The sequence below is a fragment of the Ursus arctos genome, unplaced genomic scaffold (assembly GCF_023065955.2).
Source record: "Ursus arctos isolate Adak ecotype North America unplaced genomic scaffold, UrsArc2.0 scaffold_23, whole genome shotgun sequence".
NCBI lineage: Eukaryota > Metazoa > Chordata > Mammalia > Carnivora > Ursidae > Ursus > Ursus arctos.
The window spans coordinates 42,795,266-42,822,308 of NW_026622908.1; the positions used below are offsets into that span (position 1 = coordinate 42,795,266).

Below are 27,043 nucleotides of genomic sequence, written 5' to 3' on the forward strand. Positions count from 1 at the left end.
CACTTGGGGTAGCCCCCGCAGGAGGTGAGACCGCTTGGGAGCCAAGAACCCGCTTGGGGATCCCGCACCGGGCCCCAGCAGCTTCTCCCGGCTGAGGGCTGCACCTCGGCGGGACCGTGGGAAAGTCTCTTTCCGGAGGAAGGAGAGTCTTGGCCTGGCCTCATTCCCGCTCGCCTCGAGCTTCAGTCGCCGCCCGCGGGTTCTCCTGAGCCCGGCGGCCCGCCCACCCGTCCGCCCACGGGCCCTCGCGAATCCCGGCACCTCCCCACCGGTCCTGGCAAGCCCCGGCGGTTCGCGGCCTGGGGGGCGGTGCGGCGCGAAGTGCGCAAGCGCAGCGGGCCGGTGGGCGGGGCGCGCGCGCGCGGGCGGGAAGAACGCCGAGCGCCCGGGCGTGGGCGCCCGCGGAGGTCGACGTCAGGGGTGACAGCCGGCGGTGGGCGTCGCTACTGCTGCCCCCGCGCCATGGAGCGCACGACCGTGGCAGTCTGCGAGGTGATGCCGGGGAGGGAGAGAAAACAGACAAGGACACTCTGGGAAGGGTTTTGTGAGGGGCCCGCGAAGTTTGGGCAGAGGGGTCTGGCGGTGCCTGAGGTGGGAATGAGGTGATTCGGTGAAAGCCCGCCGGCCGCACACGGGGCTGTGGGGAGCAGATGAGGGAGCGCTTGGAACATGCCCTCAGTTGGCGGGACGCCCCGCTTGACAGCCCAGAAAACCGAGGCCCGGGAGGCTGAAGTGTTTGCCAGGCGTTAGCGGACCAGGTTAGGGCCCAGAGACCAGCCTGGGGGCGCCGAGGGGGCGCGCAGTAAGGACAAATGGGCAGCCCCGGGCGGAAGGCGAGACCAGTGCGGGCGAGGCGGGAGTGAGGGAGAGTCGCTTGCAGCCGGCCGGTGGGCCACGGCGTGGGGCGCATTCCTGGGGCGGCCCCGAGCTGTCGGATGGTAGATGGCTGCGGTGCAGAGGCCTCCCCCGGTACCGACCACCCTGCGGACCGCAGAAGTTTCCTGCTCTGGAAGGTGGGACGGAACGGCAGCCACGCCACGTGGGTTCAGCCGTGGCAGCGCCCTCACAGCCGCCACCTGAGCGAATTTTTAGCCGCTGGTGTTGTAAGGGGTACTAGACAGAAAAACTGCAGGCCAGACGGGGTTGACCTACCTGACGGTCCTCTTGCTTCCTTCGTTATCCTCAAAGAAAGTTGGAGGATTCGATTTTACAGACAGACGCTAGGCTAGAACCCAGAGCTTCTGACTCCCATGCCAGTCAGTGTTCTTTTCTCAACTGCTCTCTCACGGATAAAGACACTACGGGAAAATCTTAACGGAGGGGAGCGCACTGCGTCAGAGGATGTGTGAAGGAAAGTGTTAGATTGTAGGAACGTCCGGAAACCATTTTTATCAACTCTGGTACACTTTAGGATCTTCATTCCCAAGTTGTCTTACTGAGATCTCTTTGCCTTTAAGAAAAGGGGTAGTAATTTTCCCTATGGTACCTTACTCAGTGTGAAAGTGAGAATGTACTTTCATAAGTAATGGAATTAAATACAGTATATTTTAAATTTGTCTCATCAAGATTGAATGATTTATCTAGACATCTTGGAAATCTTAAAACAAAATATTGTGTGCAGTCTTCACTGCAGATGAACTTATTTGAAATAAAAGCTAATGTCTATTAAGCATTTACTATTATATATGCAAGGCACCGTGTTAATCACTTTGCTCTTATTTTGTTTACATTTCACAGCAGCCATACCTGGTAGTTTTGTCCTCATTTTGGTAAATGAGGAAGCTGGGGTAGAGAGGAGTTAAATAACTTGCCCAAGATCACGTGGCACATCAGGGATTCAAACCCAGGCATCTTCCTCCAAAGCCAGCGTTCTTTTTTTTTTTTTTTTTTTTTTAAGATTTTTATTTATTTATTTGACAGAGAGAGAGAGACAGCTAGCAAGAGAGGGAACACAAGCAGGGGGAGTGGGAGAGGAAGAAGCAGGCTCCCAGTGGAGGAGCCTGATGTGGGGCTCCATCCCAGGACTCCGGGATCACGCCCTGAGCCGAAGGCAGACGCTTAATGACTGAGCCACCCAGGCACCCCCAAAGCCAGTGTTCTTAACTAGTGTTCTGATACTCAGAAATGATGATTTAATGAAAAGTAAAGATGATTCATAACCAGATGCCGGTCTTATTCATAATCTTCATGCTGGTTTTTACTTGGGGAGAAAAAAAGAAACGGGAAAAACAAACTCCCACTTAATTTTTCCAAATTATTATTTCCCGATGAATTCACCCTTTGAATAAAGAATTTATTGTCTCCATTTCCTGTCTTGTGGGGCATTGTGTTAATTTCCTATGTCTCCTTTCTTATGTCACTTTTCTAGTTATTTTTTCTGTGTAGACACAATGCTTTGTTCTGAACAAAATGTAAGCCTGACATTTCACAAAAAATATTATTTTTTGGAAATTAGGATTGTTAACTCAACTGTGTCATATAAATTTGATATTACCATGATTTCTAAAGAATTCTTTCTTTGAATTGTGCCCTTTTCAGATTTTGAAATATTTAATAATTCACTGGAAGTGTGAAACAGCAGGAACATCAAAAGGAGCATTGCTAGAAGGACAGATAGTGATTTCCATGGAAGCATTAAATTCTAAGCACCAGGCAAATACTCTTCATTGTGTAACAACTAGTAAGTAGAGGAAGAAATATTGATTTTGTCTTTGTTTTGTTATGATTTATTATAGTTAATTTAAAAATTTAAGTTAGTCATAATCTTTTATCATGTTATCACTCCAGGGTTATTCCATAGTTTAAAAACTTAAATAATTATGTAATAAGTATCTGGTGATAGATTTACAAATATGTTATACAGGAAAGGGGAGTACAATGACTGTTATCAAAGGATTATTTATTTTACAGGCTTAAGAATTCTCAGAAACAATCTCCTTCTTGCTCTTGGTTTTAACCTCCTCTTTCACACAAAATTATATTATATTGACTTTTATCTCCTTTTACATGTCCAGCCTTTGGTAGTTGGAAGAAAGCCAAAAAATAAAAGAAGAGGAAAAGAAATAAAATGAAGAATGATGCATACTTTAATAATTCTAACTTGCAGTTAGTTTGAAAATAAACCTTTTCCATTTGGCTCTTATTCTCTCATTGTTTCTGCCTACACTCTTGGGGGAAAGCTGATGCATTGAGTGTCCCTGGAACAACGAATTTTCTTGAACTTTTGAAGTGATAACTTTTTTGTTTGGTTGTGTGTGTGTGTGAGAGAGAGAAGAGAGGTGTGTGAGAGAGGAGAGTGTGTGTGTATATCTGTCTGTAGGTTTACTGAAGGATACGTTGGGATGAAGTTGTCCCGTCAGCCTTAGAGGAGTCATCTTGAGTCCCAGCTGAGACAGAATAGTACTTTAGGCTCTACAAGACATTGTGTCACTGAACTGGAATGCCCTGCCATCTCTTTGGGTACCTAGCAGTAAACATCTTTGAGAGAGATATGATAGGTTGGTTTGCTGTTACTGTGCATGAACTCCATTCTGAGTTCCCACCATTCATAAGAGGGTTTTGGTTAGCTAGATGGCTAGGGTGATGCTGGTCTGTATATGGTTGTGTTAGTTTATGCATTGATTCTAATCCAATAAACTGGCCAAGGTAGCAGGATTGATTTCACTGAAAGCAGAGGACTTGAGCCATAGTAGCTTTTGGCAGAAAAACCCAATTCCATAGGCATTTTGAACCCATGTGAAATACAGGGGCCTTTCTCTTCTCTTTATTGTCTTTATTGTCTCTGATCTTTAATAATTTTCATAATTTTTTGGTAGAAGGAAGGGTGATAAATGTTTATCATAAAACATTCCAACATTACAGACACGTATATTATGGAAAGTGAGACTTTCTAGTCATTTCATCCCTTGAGATAATTATTAATTAACGTTCAATATGCATTCTGCTAGGTATTTCTATGTGTAAATTCATAGCCTCTCACCAGGTAGAGAAAAAGCCAGATTGCAAGTGTTCTGGGATGGAGGGGTAAGAGAGATATCTCAGCATTCAGTCTTTATATTCATTCAGGCCAGTTATTTTTAATACAATTTTGGTCCTCAACACAAAAATCCATGCTTCTTCCTTCTCAAAGAAAAACCCTTCCCCCACTCCCCGCCAAGGTTAGGAAGGGTCAGTCCCTAGAATGCTGAGTGGAGGAAAGAATCTAAAGATCTGACTACTTCTTAAATTCATTTTTTCAACTAACTCTCCTTATTTTAGCTCCCACCTCACCTCTAATTCCAGAAGTTTCTGATTCTACCATTCCTGAGTCTTTGGGGGATTTTGTTGCATCATTTGGGTTGTTTCTTGGCTTTTCCCTTTTCTGGATTATAATTCAATTTCTAAGGTCCCCTAAATCCTATCCCTAGTGCTTTTGCTTTTCAGTTTCTAGAATTTTACTATCATCATCTTTGTTTCTTCTCTGTCCTTCTGGGTTTATTCCTCTAAAAAATACCCCTTCTATTGTTTTATTGCAGTTTCAGGTGGTAGTAAAAATAATGGGTATGTTTAATCTGCCATCTTTTTTTTTCTTAAGAGTTTTTTATTTTATTATTTTATTTTATTTTTTAAAGATTTTTATTTATTTATTTGACAGAGAGAGAGACAGCCAGTGAGAGAGGGAACACAAGCAGGGGGAGTGGGAGAGGAAGAAGCAGGCTCCAAGCGGAGGAGCCCGATGTGGGGCTCGACCCCAGAACGCCAGGATCACGCCCTGAGCCGAAGGCAGACACCTAACGACTGAGCCACCCAGGCGCCCCTATTTATTTATTTTAGAGACAAGAGTTAGAGAGAGAGTTAGTGGGGGAAGGGCAGAGAGAGAGAGAATCTGAAGCAGGCTCCACACCCAGCATGGAGCCCCACATAGGGCTCGATCTCATGACTCTAATCAGCATCATGACCTGAGCTGAAACCAAGAGTCTGATGCCTAACCAACTGCCACTCAGGTGCCCCTCAGTCTGCCATCTTTACTTGAAAGTATGAAGTGGTGTGTTTGGTATGAAATCTCTGATGATGAAAAACCGTGTGTTAGTTATCTAGGGCTGCTATACCAACGTACCACAAACATAAAATAAATTTATTCCCTCACAGATATGGAGGCCAGAAGTCCAAAATCAAGGTCTAAGTAGAGTTGGTTCCTTCTGGAGACTCTGAGGGAGGAATCTATTCCATGCCTCTCTCTTTGCCCCTGTAGTTGCCAGCAAGCTCTTGGTGTTGACTTACAGGCATATCACTCCAGTCTCTGCCTCTACCTTCACGGGATAGTCTCTCTCTGTGTTTATCTGTGTCTGTGTCTCATGTAGGCTTCTTAAAAGGACACCAGTTGGATTTAGGTCCACTCTAACCAGTATGACCTCATCTTAATTTGATTATATTTGTGAAGACCCTATTTCCAAGTAAAGACATATTCACAAGTACTGGGGCTTAGTTCTTCAAAATCTCTTTCAGAGGCACAAAATTCAGCTCACAACACCAGCAAATTTTATTACTTGAATGATCCATCTATGAGAAACTGAGAGATCACTATATAGTTTTTTCATCAGTAATTGTTGAAGTCTTTAACATATTGTTTATTGCAGTGTTTTTCATAGTGTGCTACAGTGTGTTTATATGAGTTATGAAGAAGGAGTTATGTAGTCATATAAATTTGGGGAATGCTGGTTAAAATCAAACGAGGGATGCCTGGGTGGCTCACTTGGTTGAGCAACAGACTCTTGATTTCGTCTCAGGTCGTGATCTCAGGGTTGTGAGAATGAGCCCTGCTTTGGTGAGTGAGCCCTGTTTTACAAAAAAGTCTCTGTTATCTTTGAATTTGAAGGATAGCACTTTATTACTTTAGTACAGAGACATTAGAAGTATAGCTGAAAATTGGGGGCTGGAAGGGGTGTGGAGCAGGCAGGATAATTGCTCTTTGAGTACGTTCACCAAAAGTGACTCATTCTCAACAATTGTTGATATGGTAGTTAAAATTAAAAAAGGATGTTTGAGGAAACAGTGTGACATACGCAATTGAAAAACATGATGAAAACACTGTGAGATATATAGGTTGTATTTTTGTTCTTATTAATGTCCAACTCCTCACTAATCACTAGTATAGGCCTGCCACCACCTGCCATCCCTGTCCCAGTGACCCACACTCCTTAAGTTAGAACCAGTGTAAGCCTGTGAGGAATGTTAAGAAAAAAGAGATGATTATCTTTTTTTTTTTTTTTTAAGATTTTATTTTTTATTTGGCAGAGCACAAGCAGGTCCTTGGTGGAGGGAGAGGGAAAAACAGGGAGGCTCAGCAGGGAGCCTTATGTGAGGCTCCATCCCAGGTCTCCGGGATCACGACCTGAGCTGAAGGCAGATGCTTAACTGACTGAGCCACCCAGGCACCCCGAGATGATTGTCTTTTATTGAATATTCTGTGCTACTTGGGCTCAGGCCTTTTGAAATACCATTTGTCTAGAATCATTCAAAATCTGGAAATGTAAAGCCCTGCTCCTAATAGCATTTCAGTAGAACTTTGTGATGATAGAAATGTTCTATATCTGTGCTGTTCAGTACAGTAGCCATTAGCCACACTTGGCTAATGACCACCTAAAATATGGCTAGTGTGACTGAGGAATCTTATTTTTCATTTAATTTAATTTAGCTAAATTTAAGTAGCCACATGTATCTAGTGACTACTGTATTTAGACAGCACACATTTAGAGAATGGTGTTGCCTGTCACTGTAGTTCTCAACCTTTATTCTCAACCTTTATCCCCTGCCTGAGGAATACACATTTCTAGAGGGATAGACATGTTTTCGTTGGTTCCTGTGGCAGTGATTCTTAGATTCTTAACTGTGAGTTAACCCTCTTGGAGAGAGATGTTCAATTTAGAAAAAGTCTCTAGGTGGTTCTGATCTTTTCTCCCTCTTAGGTGCCTGCTTCCTTCCTCACCCTCTTCCCCTGAAGAATCATTGCTCTAGAGGCACCTGGCTGGCTCAGTCAGTTGAGCATGTAACTCTTGATCTCAGGGTTGTGAGTTTGAGCCCCACGTTGGGGGTAGAGTTTACTTAAAAAAAATTAAAAAAAGATTGTTGGTCTAAATGTTCTGATGTTCAGAGTTAGAACTCTAGGTATGAAGAATTCTTACCTGATAGTCTAATATTTTCTACTAGAGAGGAAATTGTTTAAAAGAAGGGCCAAAATTTTTAATTGAATCTTATACTGGAATATGGGTTATTGGCATGATATATTCTGATTACTAGCTACAGTTTGCAGTCTTCCTATAATCCTTTCCTCTCAGGAATGATAATACCTAAGGAAGCAGTCCTGGTATTGAATATAGGTGAAAAGACTTGCCATTTAGTTCTCATCTCTAAGAAGTTATTCTGCTACCAGAGAGTCATTGTAGCCTGATAATGCTGCTTTGGTGCCTGCATTTTTAGTAAATTCATTACAGAGTGGTCACCTTGTTTATGTTCTGTATCTATAAACAGTATTTTTAGGCTCCCATTAGATTCTTTAGATAAAATCTGTTTAATTGTTTGTGATATTTCTTTGTATTCTGTTTCTTACAGTTGCTTCTGCAGGAAGCATTTATGGTGGTTTGGTTCTCAAGAAGTTCCTAAAAGGTAAAGATAGAATTACTCTACTTTCATGAATTAAGTCTCTTCCTGGCAGTGAATTTGGTATTTTCTAAAACAGTCAAACTGAAAGATAACGTTGCCAGATTTAGCAAATAAAAATACAGGATGCCCACTTAAATTTTAACTTCAGATAAACAATGAGTAATTTTGTAGTGTAAGTATGTTCCATGCAATATTTTATCCTGTATTTTATCTGGCAATCCTACTGAAAAATGATCTATGAAATTGTATAGATATAGGAATGAACAAGATACGTAGGTCTCTATAGCTTCTCTGAATACTCTGAATACAACCTCAGACAAAATTATCCCAGATATAAAATAAAATTTTGGGTAAAGTATTTGTTTCCATCTACCTCAAAGAAATAATGTGTGGAGAAGGCTTTACTGTAAATATTTTTGGCAAGTATTAATACCGCATTCCACATGCTGAGGTTGGTATAGTTTAGGAGCTTTTGGTGACCTTAGTTTTAGTTCTTTCCTTTGCCTTGAGAATAATCTAAATCAAAAGGACATACATTTATGTTAAGAAGATCAAAATGATCTGAGAACTGTTGTGCTTTCATATTTATATTGTGTAGTTGTGTGGTTTGTAAATTATCCAATGGGCCTGTCTTTTCCTAATGTGTGGTTAATTTACAAATTTTACAAAATAATTTTGAAAAGAAAACTTCTCCAACTAAATTTGGAATATAAGTAGATTGTGGTTTTTTTTTTTAACTGTACATTTGTCATTACTTTAAGAAAATGTGCTGTGTGTTAAATATGGAAACAAAAAACTACATTAGAGCAGTGTAATATTATAAATGTTTATGAAATGTATTGCCATTGGACTACTTATTTTACCATTGAACTTTAAAAAATGGCAGCGTTCCTTAGTGCTTTTTAAAAAGGCAATCAATTAAAAATTTTATTTAGATCCACATTTCCAGTAACCCAATTACTGCATAAACCAAAGTACCTTCCTTTATCTTGGTCGTATCAAAGAATAAGAAGAAATTATTTTTGCAACTCACAGGATGAGTGACTCTAAGGACATAAACATATAGGAGATAATTTTGCCTTTTGGAACTTCTTTTTTGAAGTAATTTTTATTTTTTTAAAGTTTTTATTTAAATTCCAGTTAACGTACGGTGTAATATTAGCTTCAGGTGTACAATTTAGTGATTCAGCATTACATACAACACTCAGTGCTCATCGCACTAAGCGCACTCTTTTTTTTAAAGATTTTATTTATTTATTTGAGATAGAGAGTGACAGAGCACAAGTGGAGGTCAGAGGGAGAGGGAGAAACAGGCTCCTCGATCCCAGAACCCTGGGACCATGACCTGAGCCGAAGGCAGACGCTTAACTGACTGAGCCACCCAGGTGCCACCCCCACCCCCACCAAGTGCACACCTTAAGTCCCATCACCTATTTTACCCATCCCCCCACCCACCTCTCCTCTGGTAACCATCAGTTTGTTCTCTTCTTGTTCTCTTTAGTCTGTTTCTTGGTTTATCTCTCTCTTTTTTCCTCTCTGCTCATTTATTTTGTTTCTTAAATTCTATATATGAGTGAAATCATATGGTATTTCTCTGACTTATTTTGCTTAGCATAATACTCTCTAGTTGAATCCACATTGTTGCAAATGGCAAGATTTCATTCTTTTTTATGACTGAGTGATATTCCAGTGTGTGTGTGTGTATACATATATATACATATTTGTGTGTGTGTATGTATATATATATACATGTGTATATATATGTGTACATATATATACACATACGTACATACACACACACACACACACACACACACATACATATAGGCCATATCTTCTTTAGCCATTCATCAGTCAATGGACATTTGGGCTATTTCCGTAATTTGGCTATTGTAGATAATGCTGCTATAAACATTGGGCTGTATGTATCCCTTTGAATTAGTATTTTTGTATCCTTTGGTAAATACCTAGTAGTGCAGTGGTTGGAGCATAGGGTAGTTGTATTTTTAACTTTTTGAGGAACCTCCATACTCTTTTCCAGGGTGGCTGTACCAGTTTGTTGAAGTAATTTTTAGTTTAAGCATGGGGATTTAAAAGTGTTTGCTTGCTAAATTAAGGGTCATCAGGTATATTTCCCTTTGCCTTTGAAATTGTCTTAGCCCTCTGAATCTACTTTCTGGTAGTCTGAATCCTGGATATTTTAAAAAGATTTTATTTATTTATTCATTTGAGGGAGTGGAGGGGGAGGAAGAGAGAGAGAGGGACAAGTGGATTCTGCACTGAGTGCAGAGCCCAGCACAGGGCTAGATCCCACGACCCTGAGATCATGACCTGAGCAGAAACCAAGAGTTAGATGTTTAACTGACTGAGCCACCCAGGTGCCCCTGTATCCTAGATTCTTAATTGACCTCAGCTTTTTGCTCTGTGATCCTAATTTTCTTTATTTCTTTTTAAAATTTTTTATTATTTATTTATTCATTTTTAAAAAAGATTTTATTAGAGAGCATGCACACGAGCCGGGGTGTGGGGAGGGGCAGAGGAAGAGGGACAAACAGACTCTACCAAGCAGGGAGCCTGATGTGGGCTCAATCCCAGGACCCTGGGACCATGACCTGAGTCAAAGGCAGACAGTTAACTGACTGAGCCGCCCAGGCCCCCTGATCTTAGGTTCTTCTTGGTGTGCACACATTTGAAATCAGTAATTGTGGAGGAAAAGTAATATCTATAACGAATACTCTGTGGAAGCTTGGGTAGAATGTTCTCCCTGTGGTAATCATCATAATTATGATTTATTGAGCATTAACTATACACTGAGCCTTGTGCTTGACATAGAGGGGTTACAGAGATGATCAAGACAGATTTGGTTTCTCCCCTTAGGCACATACCTAAGCTATTTTAATCACTTAATTCTACTGCCTCCCAAAGCCTATGTCTAGAAAAAAGGGAGAATCAGCTTATTGTCCTAGAGAATTTGCTCTGATTCTAAGACTTTTGGGAAACCTGAGTCCAGCTTTAAGAATCATGAGTTGACTGCCTCAAAACCATCTGTTCTATATATCAATCTTTAGTGCTCTTCTTTTTTGAATTCTGCCCTTTAGACGCAGAGTATGGAAAGATCATTCCTAATGCCACTGCTTTAGTTAATATGTGTGAAAGTGCTTTGAAAGAAGTGAAAATCCACATAAATAACAGGGAGTATTGTTATTATTAGCACTAAAGAGGAGATAGTAATATTTCCTGAAACATAAACCTATACTTACCACGCCTGTACAGTCAGTGGTCAGATTGTACATAATATAATTTCTTCAATTAATATTTGTGAAAGTGCTTTGAAAAAAGTGAAAACCTATGCAGATGCAAGGGAATAGTTTTATTATCACTGTTAATACCTGGAGAGAAGATATTGAGTTGAATTTAGGTTATGGAATAACCACCTGTTATTATGCTAATACAAAATTTAGACAGTTTGTGTCATGGTAACTTAGTTTTAATTTAATTATTTTAAAAGCTCACAGCAATTTTATGCATATTTATTTATCTCTTTTTATATCCTTGTGGTAAAATACAGGTGGCTAACTTTTTGTACAAAGAAGAGGTACTGCATATCAAGTACACAATAAAAATTGAGTCATTTGATCATAGTCAATCACATTTTAGTAGCCAACTTCAGCCTGTCTACTTTCCAGGCTCATAATACTAACCTCAGGTCAATAATGCTATTTATTTTTACTAATTAGTAACAAAAATGACTCAGTGAAACTCACAAAGGAAATTGTCCAAGTTTAAGATTTAAATCCCTTAGCTCCCTGGCTTATGCACCATTAATTACGCCTCTATTATTATCATTATTTATTTAGCATTCCTCTAACATTATTAACAAGCTGCTTTAAATTGGTCCTTTCACAAATCTTTACACTGTTTAATTAGCCTCATTAGGAAGTCTTTGGTGGCTGATTCATGAACCATCAGATATCCAGATGTTAAAAAAAATTACTTATTATACAAAATGAATAGTATGCTTCTGAATTCACTTTATGTTCTGTTCTTTGCTTGGTTGATGTCTCTCAGTGCCTAAAATAAGGTGTGATCTCTCTTTGGGGAACTGTGCTGTTGTAGCCATCCAGCTTTAGTTTTCTTTACTCTTCAGTCTATTCTATCAGGATTGCATCAAGGTACTTTTTCTCTGGATCTGGAATACTTCAGATCAATTTGTATACAAACAGGCTCTTATTTTTTGGGTGTTTTATTTATGTTGGATTAAGAAATAGTGACCAAGATAATCTCCCCATTTTATTTCCTCTCTAATGGTTTATGTTCTCTTTCTTGCTTGGTTTCTTCTCTGGTTCCTAACTATTCTTTTATCCAGAAAACCTTTAGTTGAACATATACCTTGCCACAGGAAGTCATAGGGAGAGGTAGCTCTGAAAATAAAATATAATGTGATAAGTACTATAATGGAGGTATGTATAGTCAAGGTGCTTCTTTGGTAACCCAGAGGATAGTCCTTAAAGTTCAGTCACCAATATATGCCTTTCTTCCATTCATTATTCTATATTATTATTCTATATTTACTTTGGATAGCTTTTCTACATTTGAAGTTTTAATATCATTTCTATGCTGATGAGACTTATTTTTTTCCTCTCTATCACTAACATGTTTCCAGCTTTGATTGTCAATTAAACTATTCCATTTGAAGGTTCCTTTGAAATATATGTGCAACATACCTAAAATGAGTTTCATTTTCTTGCAACTAACTTGCTCTGTAATGTCTCCATTTCTTTCAATGATACTAATATTCATAATTTTCCAGGCTTATAAATTTTGAGGTTTTTTAAACATTCTCTTTTTTCTTTTTTCCATTATCTAATCTGACTGAATTTTTGTTAATTCTCCTTTTATTGTATAGAATTATTATTTATTCAATTATATATAAATTTAAATATATCTTTAAGTTCCTATCTTGATGACTCCCAATTGCTTATTAGGATAAGACATCTCAGACCAGATGTGAGGTCTTCTGTCAACTAGAATAACTTTCGTACTTTGAAGGGTGATGTCCATTATATAGATAAATTCTTATGTGTTTAAAAATTCTCATTACTTCATATTAATATATGTATTGTTATTCTGCATGATATACTTATCCATTAATGTAGAAATTCATTTTATACCCATTTATATATATACTTATCCATTTATGTAGAACTGCTTCTATCATAAATATCTATCTGGCAAAACATGATGGTTTTAGTTTGTCCTTCTTGTCCAAATCTAGAAGCTACTTCCTATCATGTCCTTACTCTAGTGAAGAAAAGAAAAAAAAAGAAAGGGTAGAAGATGAGGGAATATGAAAAAGGCCATGTTTATAGGTCCCTATTTTGCTGTTTCTTTCTTGTTTCTTCCATTCATATTATTTTGATTTCTGTTTTCTTTTTAATTACCTCCTCCTCATTCCCATGTTTATTGACATAATTTAACTCTTTTGTAAAATACAGTTTAACCAGTCATGTTCAAGTGTTCTTCCCAAATCAGAAAATTTACAGCCTTCTTTTTTTTCCATCAGAAGACTAGATAAGAGTATTAGCCCTTGAAAGTAGGGAAGACAGCTGTGCTATTGATGTATCGTTATATGATTGTGATAGTCTAGTTTTTGCCTCTTCTCTGTACTTCACCCTTTTTTTTTTTTTTTTAAAGATTTTATTTATTTTTTTTGACAGAGATAGAGACAGCCAGCGAGAGAGGGAACACAAGCAGGGGGAGTGGGAGAGGAAGAAGCAGGCTCATAATGGAGGAGCCTGATGTGGGGCTCGATCCCACAACGCTGGGATCACGCCCTGAGCCGAAGGCAGACGCTTAACCGCTGTGCCACCCAGGCGCCCCTGTACTCCACCCTTTTGCTGTCAGGGAGAATTTACAAAAAAGTTTAGTTTAATTTTGTCCTTTTTGTTAATTGTTGTGAAAGGAAGTGGGGAGTCATGCTTTCTGTACATTAGGGAAATTGATGGGTCCAGGCTTGCTTATCAGTGAGTGAGAAATTCACAATGGTGAACTCTTGGATGTCTGACTTAATACATATTTTTAAATCTGAGATTCTCATATTCAAAGATTATCTATTATAATTTCATATCTTAGAAGATCAGCAACTCTAAGACTCAGTACTCATCTAACACTTTTTCCCCAGGAGCTCATTTTGTAGATGTGATCTCATTCATGCTCCAGAGGTAGGTCAGCATTATGTGTTATCATGATTTCTCTTTCCGAGATGAGGAAACTGAGCTTTACCTCAGCCTCATATATTAAGTTTAGAAGTAAGGGAAGAATTTGTGGGCTCGTAGGTCGTTGGTTACCCTGTGAGTCCACATTTAATCCTCAAACTTTTGATACGTCCTTAACAATTTCTTGCTGCTAAATTTGCATAACATGTGGCAAGATTTTATAAAGAGAAGATTGAAGATCAAGAGAAGTTAAAATATATGAATTTGTTGGGTTGCCTGTCTAGCTCAGTCTGTGGAACATGTGACTCTTGATCTCAGGGATGTGAGTTTGAGCCCCATGTTGGCTGTAGGGATTACTGAAAAAATGAATTTGTCTTCTTTTCCTTCCTTAATATTTCTTTACTCTTTTCCCTGTTAAATGTATCTAATCATACTTCATTATTGGGAATATGTTTAAGATTTGATATGAAGGGAAAGGAGATGGAAAGGACATGAACGTTGACATGTTTCTCTTCCTTTTGAGGTTGGGTAGGTAGAGGAGGAAGAAAAGGAGAGCTCTCAACATCAGAGATCCTGGAAGTTGGCTCATCCTCCAGGCAAGTGGCTTTTATTTAGTAGTTAGTGGGAGCTAGCCTGCATTGTACCTGCTTTGGCTTAAAATCCTTGAACTGTTGTTACCCTTCATTGTGTAATCAACTGGGCACATAGTGCTCCAACTCTGGCCTCTTGGGTTATCATATTCCTTTCATCTCTAGCAGACAGTGTTAGCAGCCTATGGCAGTGAATTTGGCTGGTATGGGAAGAAAGGACTTTTTGAATATTATTTCCTGAGTAGACTTTATGGTTACCCACTTAGCACATTTTAAAAAGTCATATGACACTCCATGTAACAGTTTACTCAAAATGGATCAAAGTTCTAGATATAAGAGCTAACACTATAAAACTCAGATGTAAATCTGAGTTTACATCTGAAAATACAGATGTAAATCTTCGTAGATAGGACATTTAAAGCACAAGCAACCAAAGGAAAAATAGATAAATTGGACTTTAGTAATATTAAAAACTTTTGTATTTCAAAGAACACTATCAAGAAAGTGAAAAGACAATAATTATGTGACGTGATGGAAGTGTTAGCTCAGGCTAAGGTGGTAATCATTTGGAACATATAAGTATCAGATTTTCAGGTTGTACACCTTAACGTTACACACTGTTATACATCAATTGTACCTCAATAAAACTGTGAAAAAATTTTAAAAAAAGAGTAGAGACAACTTACAGAACGGGAGAAAATATTTTCAAATCATGTATCTGATAGGAGTCTAATATCCAGAATACAAAAACAACTTTTACACCTCAACAATAAAATGACAACTAATTTTAAAATAGGCAAAGGATGTGAATAGATGCTTGTTACGAAGTGAAAATTCATATATTGAAGCACTAATCCCCAGTGCAAGGGCATTTGGAGATGAGGCCTTTGGGAAGTAATTAGGGTTAGATTAGGTCATGAAGGTGTGGCTTTTATGATGGGACTAATGGTTTTATAAGAAGAGTAAGAAAGAGAAATATCTCTCCCAAGTGCACCTACCCAGGAAAAACCATGTGAGGACACAGTGAGGAGGCAGCTAGCTGTCTGCAAGCCATGAAGAGAGCTCTCACTGGGAACTGAATTGCTGGCACCCTGATACTGGACTTCTTAGCCTTCAAATCTGTGTGAAATAAATTTTCATTGTTTAAGCCACCCAGTCGGTGGTATTTTGTTATGGCAGCCTGAGTAGATGAAGACAACATTTATCCATATAAATGGCTGATAAACCCATGAAAAGATGTTCAACATCATAGTTTTTAGGGAAATGCAAACCAAAACCATAATGAGGGGCGCTTGGGTGGCTCAGTTGTTTGAGCATCTGCATCTTCCTTCGGCTTGGGCCATAATCCCGGGGTCCTGGGATCGAGCACCGCATTAGGCGCCCTGCTCAAGCGGGGAGCCTGCTTCTCCCTCTCTCTCTGCCCTTCCTCCCCAATCATGTGTGCTCTTTCTCTTGCTCTGCTCTCTCTCTCAAATAAATAAAATCTTAAAACCGCAATGAGATACAACTTGATACCCGCTAGTATGACTGTAATAAAAAAAAGAAAATAACAAGTGTTGGCAAGGTTATAAAGAAATTGGCTCATACTTTGCTTGTAGGAATGTAAAGTGGTACAGCTGCTTTGGAAAAACAGTGTGGAAGTTCCTTGAAAAGTTAAACATAGAATTATCTTCACTCAGCAATGTCCACACAAAATATCATGCACTAATACTTATGGCAGCATTATTCATAATAGCCCCAAACTGAAAACAACACAAATGTCCATCAATTAATGGGCGAGATGTACTCTATCCTCACAGTGGAGAAGTATTCAGCCATTAAAAAAGAATGAAGTCTTGGTATATGTTACAACATGGATGAAAATTGGAAATATTATGCTAAGTGAAAGAGGCTGGATACAGAAGGCCACACATTGTATGATTCCATTTATATGAAATGTCTACAATAGGCAACTCTATAGAGACACATCCAAAGGAGATTAGTGGGAGGAGGGAGGAATGGGGAGTTAGTATTAGTGGGTATGAGTTTTCTTCTTGGAGTAATAAAAATGTTCTGGAATTAGATAGTGGTAATGGTTGTATAACCTTGTGAATGTACTGAAAGGTACTTAGAATAGTGAAATTTATGGTGTGAATTATATATCTGGTTTAAAATAATCCCCCCCAATGTTTATAGCAGTACTATCCACGATAGCCAAAATATGGAAAGAGCTCAAATGTCCATTGGCTGATGAGTGGTTAAAGATATGGTGTGTATACACACACACACACACACACACACACACACACACACACACAGGAATATTACTCAGCCATCAAAAAGAATGCAATCTTGCCATTTGCAACAACATGGATGGAACTAGACTGTATTATGCTAAGTGAAATAAGTTAGAGAAAGACAAATACCATATGATTTCACTCATGTGGAATTTAAGAAACAAAACAGATGAACATAGGGGGAGGGAAGGAAAAATAAGATGAAAAGAGAGATGGAGGGTTAGAGACTCTTAACTATAGGGAACAAAGGGTTGCTGGAGGGGAGGTGGGTGGGTGGATGGGGGGTAAACAAGTGTTAGGCATTAAGGAGGGCACTTGTAATGAGCACTGGGTGTTATATGCAAGTGATGAATTACTGAATTCTACCCCTGAAACTAATACTATACTATATGTTAACTACCTTGAATTTAAATGAAATCTTGAGAGAGAAAAAAACCAAAAAAAGTGGTTATATGAAATTGAAGGTTTTTGAACTCTCATCTTCCCTTTTCTTCTCTCTTCTTTATAGTGACACTGCTTCTGGCCTCCCTACCCATGGTTAATTAACCACTTGGCACAGTATAATCCCCTGCTGCCTTAACTTTCTATCTTTCCTTTCTTAACAGTCTTCAAGCTTGGATAATTCACACTGTTTGCTTTTTCCATTCTTATTTCCAAGCTGCCAGATGTTGCTAGTATAAATCATAATACTGGGCATTGGACACACTACAAATTTAAGCAGAATTTCTAACTTTATTAGGGTTGCTCAATAATTATTCTTTTATTTATTCTTTCATCTTTATTATCCTTTAATGTAATTACAGTAGTGTATGTTCCAACCTACCTGAACTCATCTAAACAAATTTCTTTACCTTCTGTTTCTACTGAGAAGGTTGAGGTTGTCTAAGTGGTATTTCTTCAAATTCTCTTTGTAACTAAAATTTGAACTACTAAGTTGTAATGAAAAGATCTGTCTCTTAGTAGCTCCATGGCCTTAGAAAAATCAGTCTTATGGCAACTACTTCATCTGTAATATATCTTTTCAGAAGTTTGACTATATGTAGGACCTAATTTGTAGTTGTTTTATTATGAAGTGCTTTTATATTACAAGGAAGTGCTTTTGATTGAGTAGGTACAAGGTGTTTATAAAAAAAACTTTCCGGGGCACCTGGATGGCTCAGTCGTTAAGCGTCTGCCTTTGGCTCAGGGCGTGATCCCAGCGTTCTGGGATCAAGCCCCACTTCAGGCTCCTCCGCTAGAAGCCTGCTTCTTCCTCTCCCACTCCCCCTGCTTGTGTTCCCTCTCTCGCTGGCTGTCTCTCTCTCTGTCAAATAAGTAAATAAAATCTTAAAAAAAAACCTTTCCTACAAAAAGGTCACAAACTTATCTAAACGTCTGTGGTCAGCATTAAGATGTAGAGTAAATACTGGGGTGCCAGGGCGGCTCAGTCAGATAAGCACCTACCTTTGACTCAGGTCATGATCCCAGGGTCCTGGAATAGAGCCCCATGTCAGGCTCCCTGCTTAGCGGGGAGTCTGCTTCTCTGCCCCTCCCCTGCTTGTGTTTTTCTCTTTCTCTCTCTCTCAAATAAATAAATAAAATCTTAAAAAAAAGATGTAGAATAAATATTGAAGAATATGAGTTGTAGTCCTGACTCTGACATTAACTACTTGGTGTGACTTTGGTTATCTTGATCTTTTTGCACTTGGGGTTCTCAGAATGTAAAACGTAGGGATTCACTGTATAAAAAACTTTCAAGGGGCACCTGGGTGGCTCAGTTGTTAAGCGTCTGCCTTTGGCTCAGGGCGTGATCCCAGGGTCCTGGGATTGAGCCCCACATTGGGCTCCCTGCTCCACTGGGAGCCTGCTTCTTCCTCTCCCACTCCCCCTGCTTGTGTTCCCTCTCTTGCTGTCTCTCTCTCTGTCAAATAAATAAATAAAATCTTAAAAAAACCCACAAACTTTCAACATCCAACTTTTAAATTCTGTTTTACATCTCTGTAGCTTATTTTTCTGATATATAAAATGAAAAACATGGTCTCTTTAACAGGTAGCTTCAATTTTATAATGAGAAAGCAATTTGAAAAAGTATAAAGCACCATGTAAATGAACATGAATAATATTCTATATTTCCATAAGTATTTCTCATTCTATAAAAAGGATAGATGTGATATTTCTCTGGACTTTAGTCCCTTCCTGTTGGACCTATGTCACATCATTTTTGCTATTTAAATCTTTGCCTCTGTTGTTCTGGCTTCTTTGCCCTATGTGTATATGTTACCAAGTCTTTTCCAGTCTTACAAAAGAAGGAACAAAGACAACCAACCCTCAATCTTACTATCTGTTCTTCTCCTTTCTTACTTAATTTTTTTTTTAAAGATTTTATTTGTTTATTTGACAGAGAGACAGCGAGAGAGGGAACACAAGCAGGGGGAGTGGGAAGAGAAGCAGGCTTCCCGCTGAGCAGGGAGCCTGATGCAGGGCTTGATCCCAGGACCCTTGGATCATGACCTGAGCCGAAGGCAGACACTTAACAACTGAGCCACCCAGGCATCTCTCTTACATGAATTTCTTAAGGGAGTAATCTCTACTCACTGCTCTTACCTATTCTTGTTCACTCAGTTCCCTAGTTCCTTATAAAATGACTCTTCACTTTAACCATTCCATTGAATTAAAGTTATATGTTTATTGTAGAACTGCAGGAAAATGTAGTAAGATATAAAGAAAAAATAAAATTCATTCATACATCCACCATTCAGAGATAATTTTTTTAACATTTTGATGGTTTTTCTTCCAATTTTTTTTTCTTTTCTATTTTTTTTTTTTAAGAGAGAGTGAGTGTACATGCACGTGAGAAGGGGGGAGATGCAGAGGGAGAGGAAGAGAGAGAATCTTAAGCAGGTTCCAAACCCAGCATGGACCCTGGTGTGGGGCTCGATCTCGCGACCTTGAGATCATGACATCAGCGGAAATCAAGAGTCAGACGCTCAACCAACCTAGCCACCAGTCTCCCCTTCAATCTTATTATTATAATAATTACACACAAGCCCAGACAGTATATCAAACATAAATAATATGTTTTTTAAACAAAATTATAATCAGACTATAGAGTTTTATAACATACATTTTTTTCTATTCTTGACATTATGCCATGAACATTTTCTATTACTTTTAAAAATTACTCAACCTAGTGTCTTATTGTGAATTTTTATACCTTTCATCATGCTTTGTATACAAGAGGTAGTCAAAAATTATTTGTTGCATGAATAGATAGCTTAAAAAGCAGAGAAATTTAGAGGAAGGGCATGTGACTGTGTGATTTGTTACTCTGGTTAGTGATTTACTAGCTTAGTGATTATGGACAAGTTATATAACCTTGTGTCTCAGTTTTCTCATTTATAATGTGAGAATAATGACACTTAGGGTTGTTAGGAAGATTACAATTGAAAAAAAATATTTAAAATAATTTCAAAGCACCTAGAATGTGGAAGGTGCTCAAGGCTTCTGTTTATGCCTTTGACCACTCCATCTCCCTTGTCTATATTGCCAGCCTGGATCTATGCCCTAAGCTTCAGATCTGTTCTCTATACAGCAATCTGAGTAATCATTAACAAATATAAATTATGTTATTCTTCTGCTTAATACCCATTAATACTTTCCATTGCAACTAGGAAAAATCTATATCTTCTCATCATAAACTGCAAGATTGAATGATCAGACTCATTTCTGCCTCTCTAAACCTTATCCCAAACAGTTCTCTTTTTTTAAAAGATTTATTTATTTATTTATTTATTTGACAGCAAGTGAGAGAGAGAGAGAGAGTGCGCACGCATGTGTGTGCACATGCGCGCAAGCAGGGGAAGCAGCAGGCAGAGGGAGAGGGAGAAGAAGCAGGCTCCCCGCGGAGCCCAGCGTGGGGCTCGATCCTAGGACCCTGGGCCAAAGGCAGACGCTTAACCGACTGAGCCACTCAGGCACCCCTCAAACAGTTCTTGTCTCAGTTCACTTGTTCTCCAGCCACATTGACCTCATTTCTGTTCCTTAACACACACCAAACTCTTTCTCATCTCTGAGCCTTTGTAGTTGTTCCCTTTACCTGTAATATTATTTCCCTAGTTTTTCATGTGATTGATTGGTTCACTTCCATTTCTGTTTCTCAGCTCAAATGTTACCACCTCAGAGAAGCCTTCCCTGACTACCCTATTTAAAGTAGTTTAGCTTCCTGCTCTGCTTATTTCTTTCACTGTACCTATTATGTTCTGTAGGAATCTTGTAGGGTTTGTTGTTTTGGTATTGATTGATTGATTGTCTATTTCAATTGGAATGTGAACTCCATGAGGAGATGGGTAGTATCAGCTTTAATCATCCCTGTGTTTCCAGAACCCAGTACAATGTATGGCATATAGCAGGTGATGAATAAATATTGGTTGAGTCACTTTAACCTCTTTCTGTCTATGCTTCTTTCTGATCAGTCTATAACAGAGGTTCTTAACTTTGGGTCACTGATCTAACTAAAATTTTGGTCAGTTTTGTGTTTATGTGTATGTATCTGGTGAGAAGGTGTATAACTTAAACAGATTTTAACATTCTGTGACCTAAGGAAGATTAAGATGGCTGGTTAACTTTCTCCCGTTCCTTAAGTAAGTCCTCTCACACACATACCTATTGTTCCTCTATACTATCATCTATTCTGTCTTTTTCCCCATTCTTTTCTCATTTAAACTTTTTAAGAGTAGTCCTCTGAATTTCCACTGGTACCTCAGATTCAGCATGTCTAAAATTTAATTTCTCATTTTCTCCCCAAAGCCTGACCCTCCTCCAATTTTTTTTCCTATTTCATTATCTAAGTAGTTACGCATCCTGGTGATCTGAGTATTTCTTCACTTTTCTTTTCCTTACACTCATCTCCAGTCAATCTCAAAATCTTGCTGATTTTACCTTCTAAATATTTTTTTTAAAAGATTTTATTTATTTATTTGACAGAGATAGAGACAGCCAGCGAGAGAGGGAACACAAGCAGGGGGAGTGGGAGAGGAAGAAGCAGGCTCATAGCAGAAGAGCCTGATGTGGAGCTCGATCCCGTAACGCCAGGATCACGCCCTGAGCCGAAGGCAGACGCTTAACCGCTGTGCCACCCAGGCGCCCCCCTTCTAAATATTTCTTGAATCTACTCCTTTTTCTCTATCCCTACAATGGTCCTGATTCAGAATCTCATTATTCTTGCCTGTAATAATTTCCTAATTGGTCTTCTTATCTCTAGTCTGACCCCCCAAATTCGTTTTCTTCAAAGTTGCCAGACTCCCAAGTCTACACTTTTAGCCACTACTCTATAATTGATTCTCTTATTAAAATGATCTGTTAATGCATCTGTCTCCCTTACTAGACCATGAATTTCTTGAGGGTAAGATTTTTGTCTTAATTACCCTGTATTCCCAGTGTTTAGCCCAGTGCTGGCCATACAGTGGATACTCAGTAAATGTTCAAAAACATCTAAAAAATGTTTAAAATATGAAATATTTGCTTAAATACATGAAATAGCAAAGGATAATATAATAAATAATTATACTCATTACACAAAATGAGCAGATACTGAGATTGTGATACATTTTCTTCAAACTTTTTAAAAATGATAATACATTAGACATAAAGTTGAAATCTGTTCCCTACATGTTTAAATATACAATTTGATAAGTTTTGAAAAATGTGCTTATTTGCCATTCATGTATTTTCTTTGGTGTAGTGTATATTCATATCTTTTGCCCATATTTTAATTGGGTTCTTTGTCTTCTTCTTACTGAATTTTGAGAGTTTAAAAAAATATATTCTGGATAAACCAGATATGTGGTTTGAGTAGATTTTCTCCAAGTCTTTGGCTTGTCCTTTCATTCTTTTAAGTGTCTTTAGAAGAGAAGTTCTTAATTTTTATGAAATCAAATATATCATTTTGTTTTTTTATGGATCATGCTTTTGGTGCCATAACTAAGGAAATGTCACCTAACCTAAAGATACACAGGTTTTCTTCTCTACATTCTTCACAAAGTTTTGTAATTTTGGGTTTTACATTTAGGTCTGTGACCTATTTTGAGTTATTTTTTTATATAGGATGCAAGAATTGGATTGAAGTTTTTTTTTTGTTTTTGTTTTGCATATGGGTATCCCAATTGTTCCAGCATCATTTACCATAAAAGCCTATTCTTTCTCCACTAAATTGCTTTTGCACCTTTGCTGAAAACTGATTGACCATACTTGTGTCTTGGTCTATTTCTTGGGTCTATTTCTGGACTTTGAATTATGTTATACTTTGGTCTATTTGTCTGTCTTGATTACTGTAGCTTTAAAATAGATTTTTAAGTCCTCCAACTTTGTTCTTTTTTTCAAGTTGTTTTGACATTCATGTTTGTTGAAGGTCCTTGGCATTTCTATCTGTATCTTTATTTTTTTTTAAGTTGGGATGCCTGGACGGCGCAGTTGGTTAAGCATCTGACTCTTGGTTTTGTACCAGGTCCTCATCCTTGGGGTCATTGGGATCTAGCCCTGTGTCAGGCTCTGTGCTCAGCCCAGAGTCGGCTTGGAGTTTCTCTCTCCCTTTCCCTCAGCCCCTCCCCGTAAATAAATAAATCTTAAAAAAAATATAAAGCTATTAAAGTCTCCTCTGCCATAGGTGAGGTCTACTAAACATTTATTTTTTTTTATTTCAAGTTTTCATTTAAATTCTAGTTGTCATATATGGTAAAATTGGTTTCAGGTGTAGAATTTGGTGGTTCATCACTTACGTATAAGACCCAGTGCTAAAAAAAAAACAAACAATAAAACCCCAAAACAAAACCCAAAAAACAAAACCAAAAACCAAAAAAAAAACACAAAAAAAACCCCAGTGCTCATCAGAACAAGTGCCCTTCTTAATACCCATTCCCCACCCACCTCTCTCCATCAACCCTCAGTTTGTTCCCTATAGTTAAGAGTCTATCTGTATTTTAGAATCTACTTGTCAATATCTACAAAAGCCTGCTGGGATTTTAGCTGAGTTTGTATTGCATTGATAGCTCAGTTTGGGGGAGAATTAACATCTAAGCAATATTCAGTGTTCTGATGCATGAACATGATGCATCTATCCGTTTCTTAGGTCTTCTTAAATTTCTCCAAGTGTTTTATAGTTTTCAGTGTACAGATGTACTTTTTGGTCAGATTTAACACTAAGTGTTTAATGTTTTGATGCTATTGTAAGTGATATTTTTGAAATTTTAAATTTCTAGTTGTTCATTGCTAATATTTGAAATACAGTAGATTAAAAATTGTCTCAACCTTGCTAAACTGTCAGTTCTAGTAGCTTTCTTGTAGATTCCATAGGATTTTCTACATTGAGGATCATATCATTTACAATTAAAGAGAGTTTTACTTCCTCCTTTACATTCTGGATACCTTTCATTTCTTTTCTTGACTAACTGAACTGGCTAGATCCTCTAGATACAATGTTGAATATATATGGTGAGTACAGATTTCCTCACCTTGTTCCTGACCTTAAAGGGAAATCAGTTTTTCACCATTAAATATGCAGGTTATCTTTTTTCTTGAGTAAGTGTAGGTAGTTTGTGTCTTTCAAGGAATTTGTCCATTTTGTCTAAGTTGTTGAATTTATTGGTATAAAACTGTTCATAACATACCCTTATTATCTTTCCAAACTTTGTAGAATCTCTGGCAATATCACCTCTCTCACTCCTGGTATTGGTAATTTATAGTCATTTGTTCTCTTCTTCCCACCTTCCCTCCCTCCTTCTCTTACTTTAATCTGTCTGGCAAGAATCAGGTTCTTTCTGTTGTATTTATTTAATTGATTTTCACTCTGATCTTTTATTCTTTTCTTTTTTGTTTGCTTTGTATCTCATTTGCTCTTGTTTCTAGTTTTTTAAAGTGGAAACTGCAATCATTGATTGATGCCATTCTTTTCTGTGCTGAATCATGATATTCTTTAATATAGTTCTTTTAACAGTTCTAAAATTTCAAATTTGTATTTAATTATTAAATCATTATATTTTAGTCTGGAGTTTATTTTTATTTTGATACAAGTTAGGAATATAATTTAAATCTTTTGTTTCCCCCTGTAATTTGAATTCCTGTTCAGTCATATAGTAAGTTTCTGTATATGCCCTGTTTCTGGATGCCCTAGTCTTTATGTCTGTTCCTGGGCAAGTATCATAGAGTCTTAATTCCTAATGCTGTAGAGTAAATCTTGCTATATGATAAGGCAAATCCCCCCTCCTTATTGTTATTTTTCAGAATTTTCTTTGGTTTTTAAAACTCACTCTTGCCTATGAATTTTATAATTTAAGTTCTGTGAAATATCTTGTGGTCTTGATTGTTATTTTACTGAATTTATAGATTAATTTGGTAGCTGTTAGTATTTTTATACTATTAAGTGTTTCTATCTATGAGTTGATCTAGCTTGTCATTTATTTAGATCTTCTTTTTAAAAATGTTACTTAATTTTTTTTAAGTTTTGTATTTTTAAAAATAATCTCTACACCCAGCATGGGGCTTGAACTCGTGACCCTGAGATCAAGAGTCACATGCTCCTCTGAGTCAGGTGCTCCAAAAATGTTACTTAATTTTAATTGTCACAACTAGGAGATAGGCACTATAATCTCCAGTAGAAGGATTCTATAAGAAAAGAAGAGCACATGGCTAGTAAAGCCAAAGTTGGCCTGACTGCAGAGACGATTTCGCTAGATTTTATTATTTGTTCACAGTATTTTTTCTCTGTGGGAGAATTGTACCTCTTGCCTCAGTATCAGTATGTATTCTCAATGAGATTGGTTTCCATTGTCCTTGTCCTGTTTTGGTAGCAAGATCATATTAGCTTTGTAAAATGAGTTGGATAGGTTTATCCATTTTTGTTGTGGAACTTTTTATATCTGTTTTTTGAAGATTTGGTAAAACTAACCTATAAAGAAAAGTCATCTGAACCTGGTATTTTGGGGTGGAGGGGGGTGAAGAAGGAAGTATTTTTGATGACCAACTTGCTTTCTTTGATGACGTTTGATTTAAATTAAAAACATTTTTTTATTATGTTATGTTAGTCACATACAGTACATCATTAGTTTTTGATGTAGTGTTCCATGATTCATTGTTCTATTCCTCCCAGAGTCAATTTTGTAGGTACATATATATCTTTATTTTTTATTTTTTTATTTTTTTAAAGTGAGGGAGGGGCAGAGGGAGAGGAAGAGAGAGAATCTTAGGTAGGCTCCACACTCAGTGCAGAGCCTGATGTGGGGCTTGATCTCACAACCCTGACACCATGACCTGAACCAAAATCAAGAGTTGGGCGCTTAACCAGCTGAGCCACCGAGGCACCCTGAGGTACATATATATCTTTGAAAAAATGTACAAACACACACAAATTATTTCTTACTCCCTTTCATTCATTCATCCAGTACATATTTATTGAGCAAACTGCTATGTGTTAGGCATTTCATCTTACTTTTCAAATTAATTGATACATTTTTATGATTTAAAAATATTTGTATTCTTATCTCCTTGGGATTTCTTATGTTGTTTTTGTGCCTTTTTCTTAGTGGTGGTGATCATAACAGTAATAGCAAACATTTCATTTTAAACATGAAAAGGTTAAGTACCTTGTTCAAAGTCACAAAGCTATAAGTGGTTGAGTGAGATAAATGAACCTAGACAGACTGGCTCCAGAGACTGTCTTAACCACTATTCCATAGTATTTTGGTTTACTCTACAGTATACTGTTTTGCTACAGGTTTGCCTATTATATTAGCTTTTCAGATAACCAACTCTCATTTATGCTCAATGAATGAACAGATATTAATTTCTCTCTTCCTTTGACAACTTTTTATTTTACTCTTATACCACAAGTTGAAGAAATCTATAGCCTGTATCACATTTGGTGGTTGAGTTGTTGAGGTTATGTGAAGAGGCAGGTGTACATTTGGAAAAATGATCAAGGTTTTTCTCCCTCCATTCTCAGTTTACATACTTTTGGTTTGGGAACCAGTAGTAGTATGAGGCTTAGGTATATAATCCTTTGTTAGAGACTTGAGTGATCACATCTTTCCTGCCTGGCTTTCTTAGCTGGATGAGCCGACTGAGTATGCAGCAGTGGCTACTAGACTCTGCTCTTTTTGAGGGAGTAAATGAAGATTTGACACAATATTTTTGAAAGGTTGCTGATCCTCCATTAAAATGTTCTGCTTTCTATTTTTTTTTTTTCTAAAGCATGTCTGGGGGACACCTGGGTGGCTCAGTTGGTTAAGCGTCTATTTGCCTTCAGCTCAGGTCATGATCTCAGGATCCTGGGATCGAGTTCCGAATCAGGCTCCTT

At 38.0% G+C, this 27,043-nt stretch overlaps 1 protein-coding gene across 1 annotated transcript in view; it reads left to right on the plus strand.

Annotated features, from left to right (window-relative positions):
- Positions 1–374: 374 nt before the first annotated feature.
- Positions 375–27,043, plus strand: part of TOP6BL (TOP6B like initiator of meiotic double strand breaks) — a 99,129-nt gene continuing 72,460 nt past the window's right edge. The window contains exons 1-3 of the mRNA XM_057317429.1: positions 375–492; positions 2,539–2,680; positions 7,588–7,641. Coding sequence (XP_057173412.1) covers positions 463–492; positions 2,539–2,680; positions 7,588–7,641 — 226 coding nt within the window. The 5' untranslated portion in view covers positions 375–462. The remainder of the gene's footprint in view (positions 493–2,538; positions 2,681–7,587; positions 7,642–27,043) is intronic.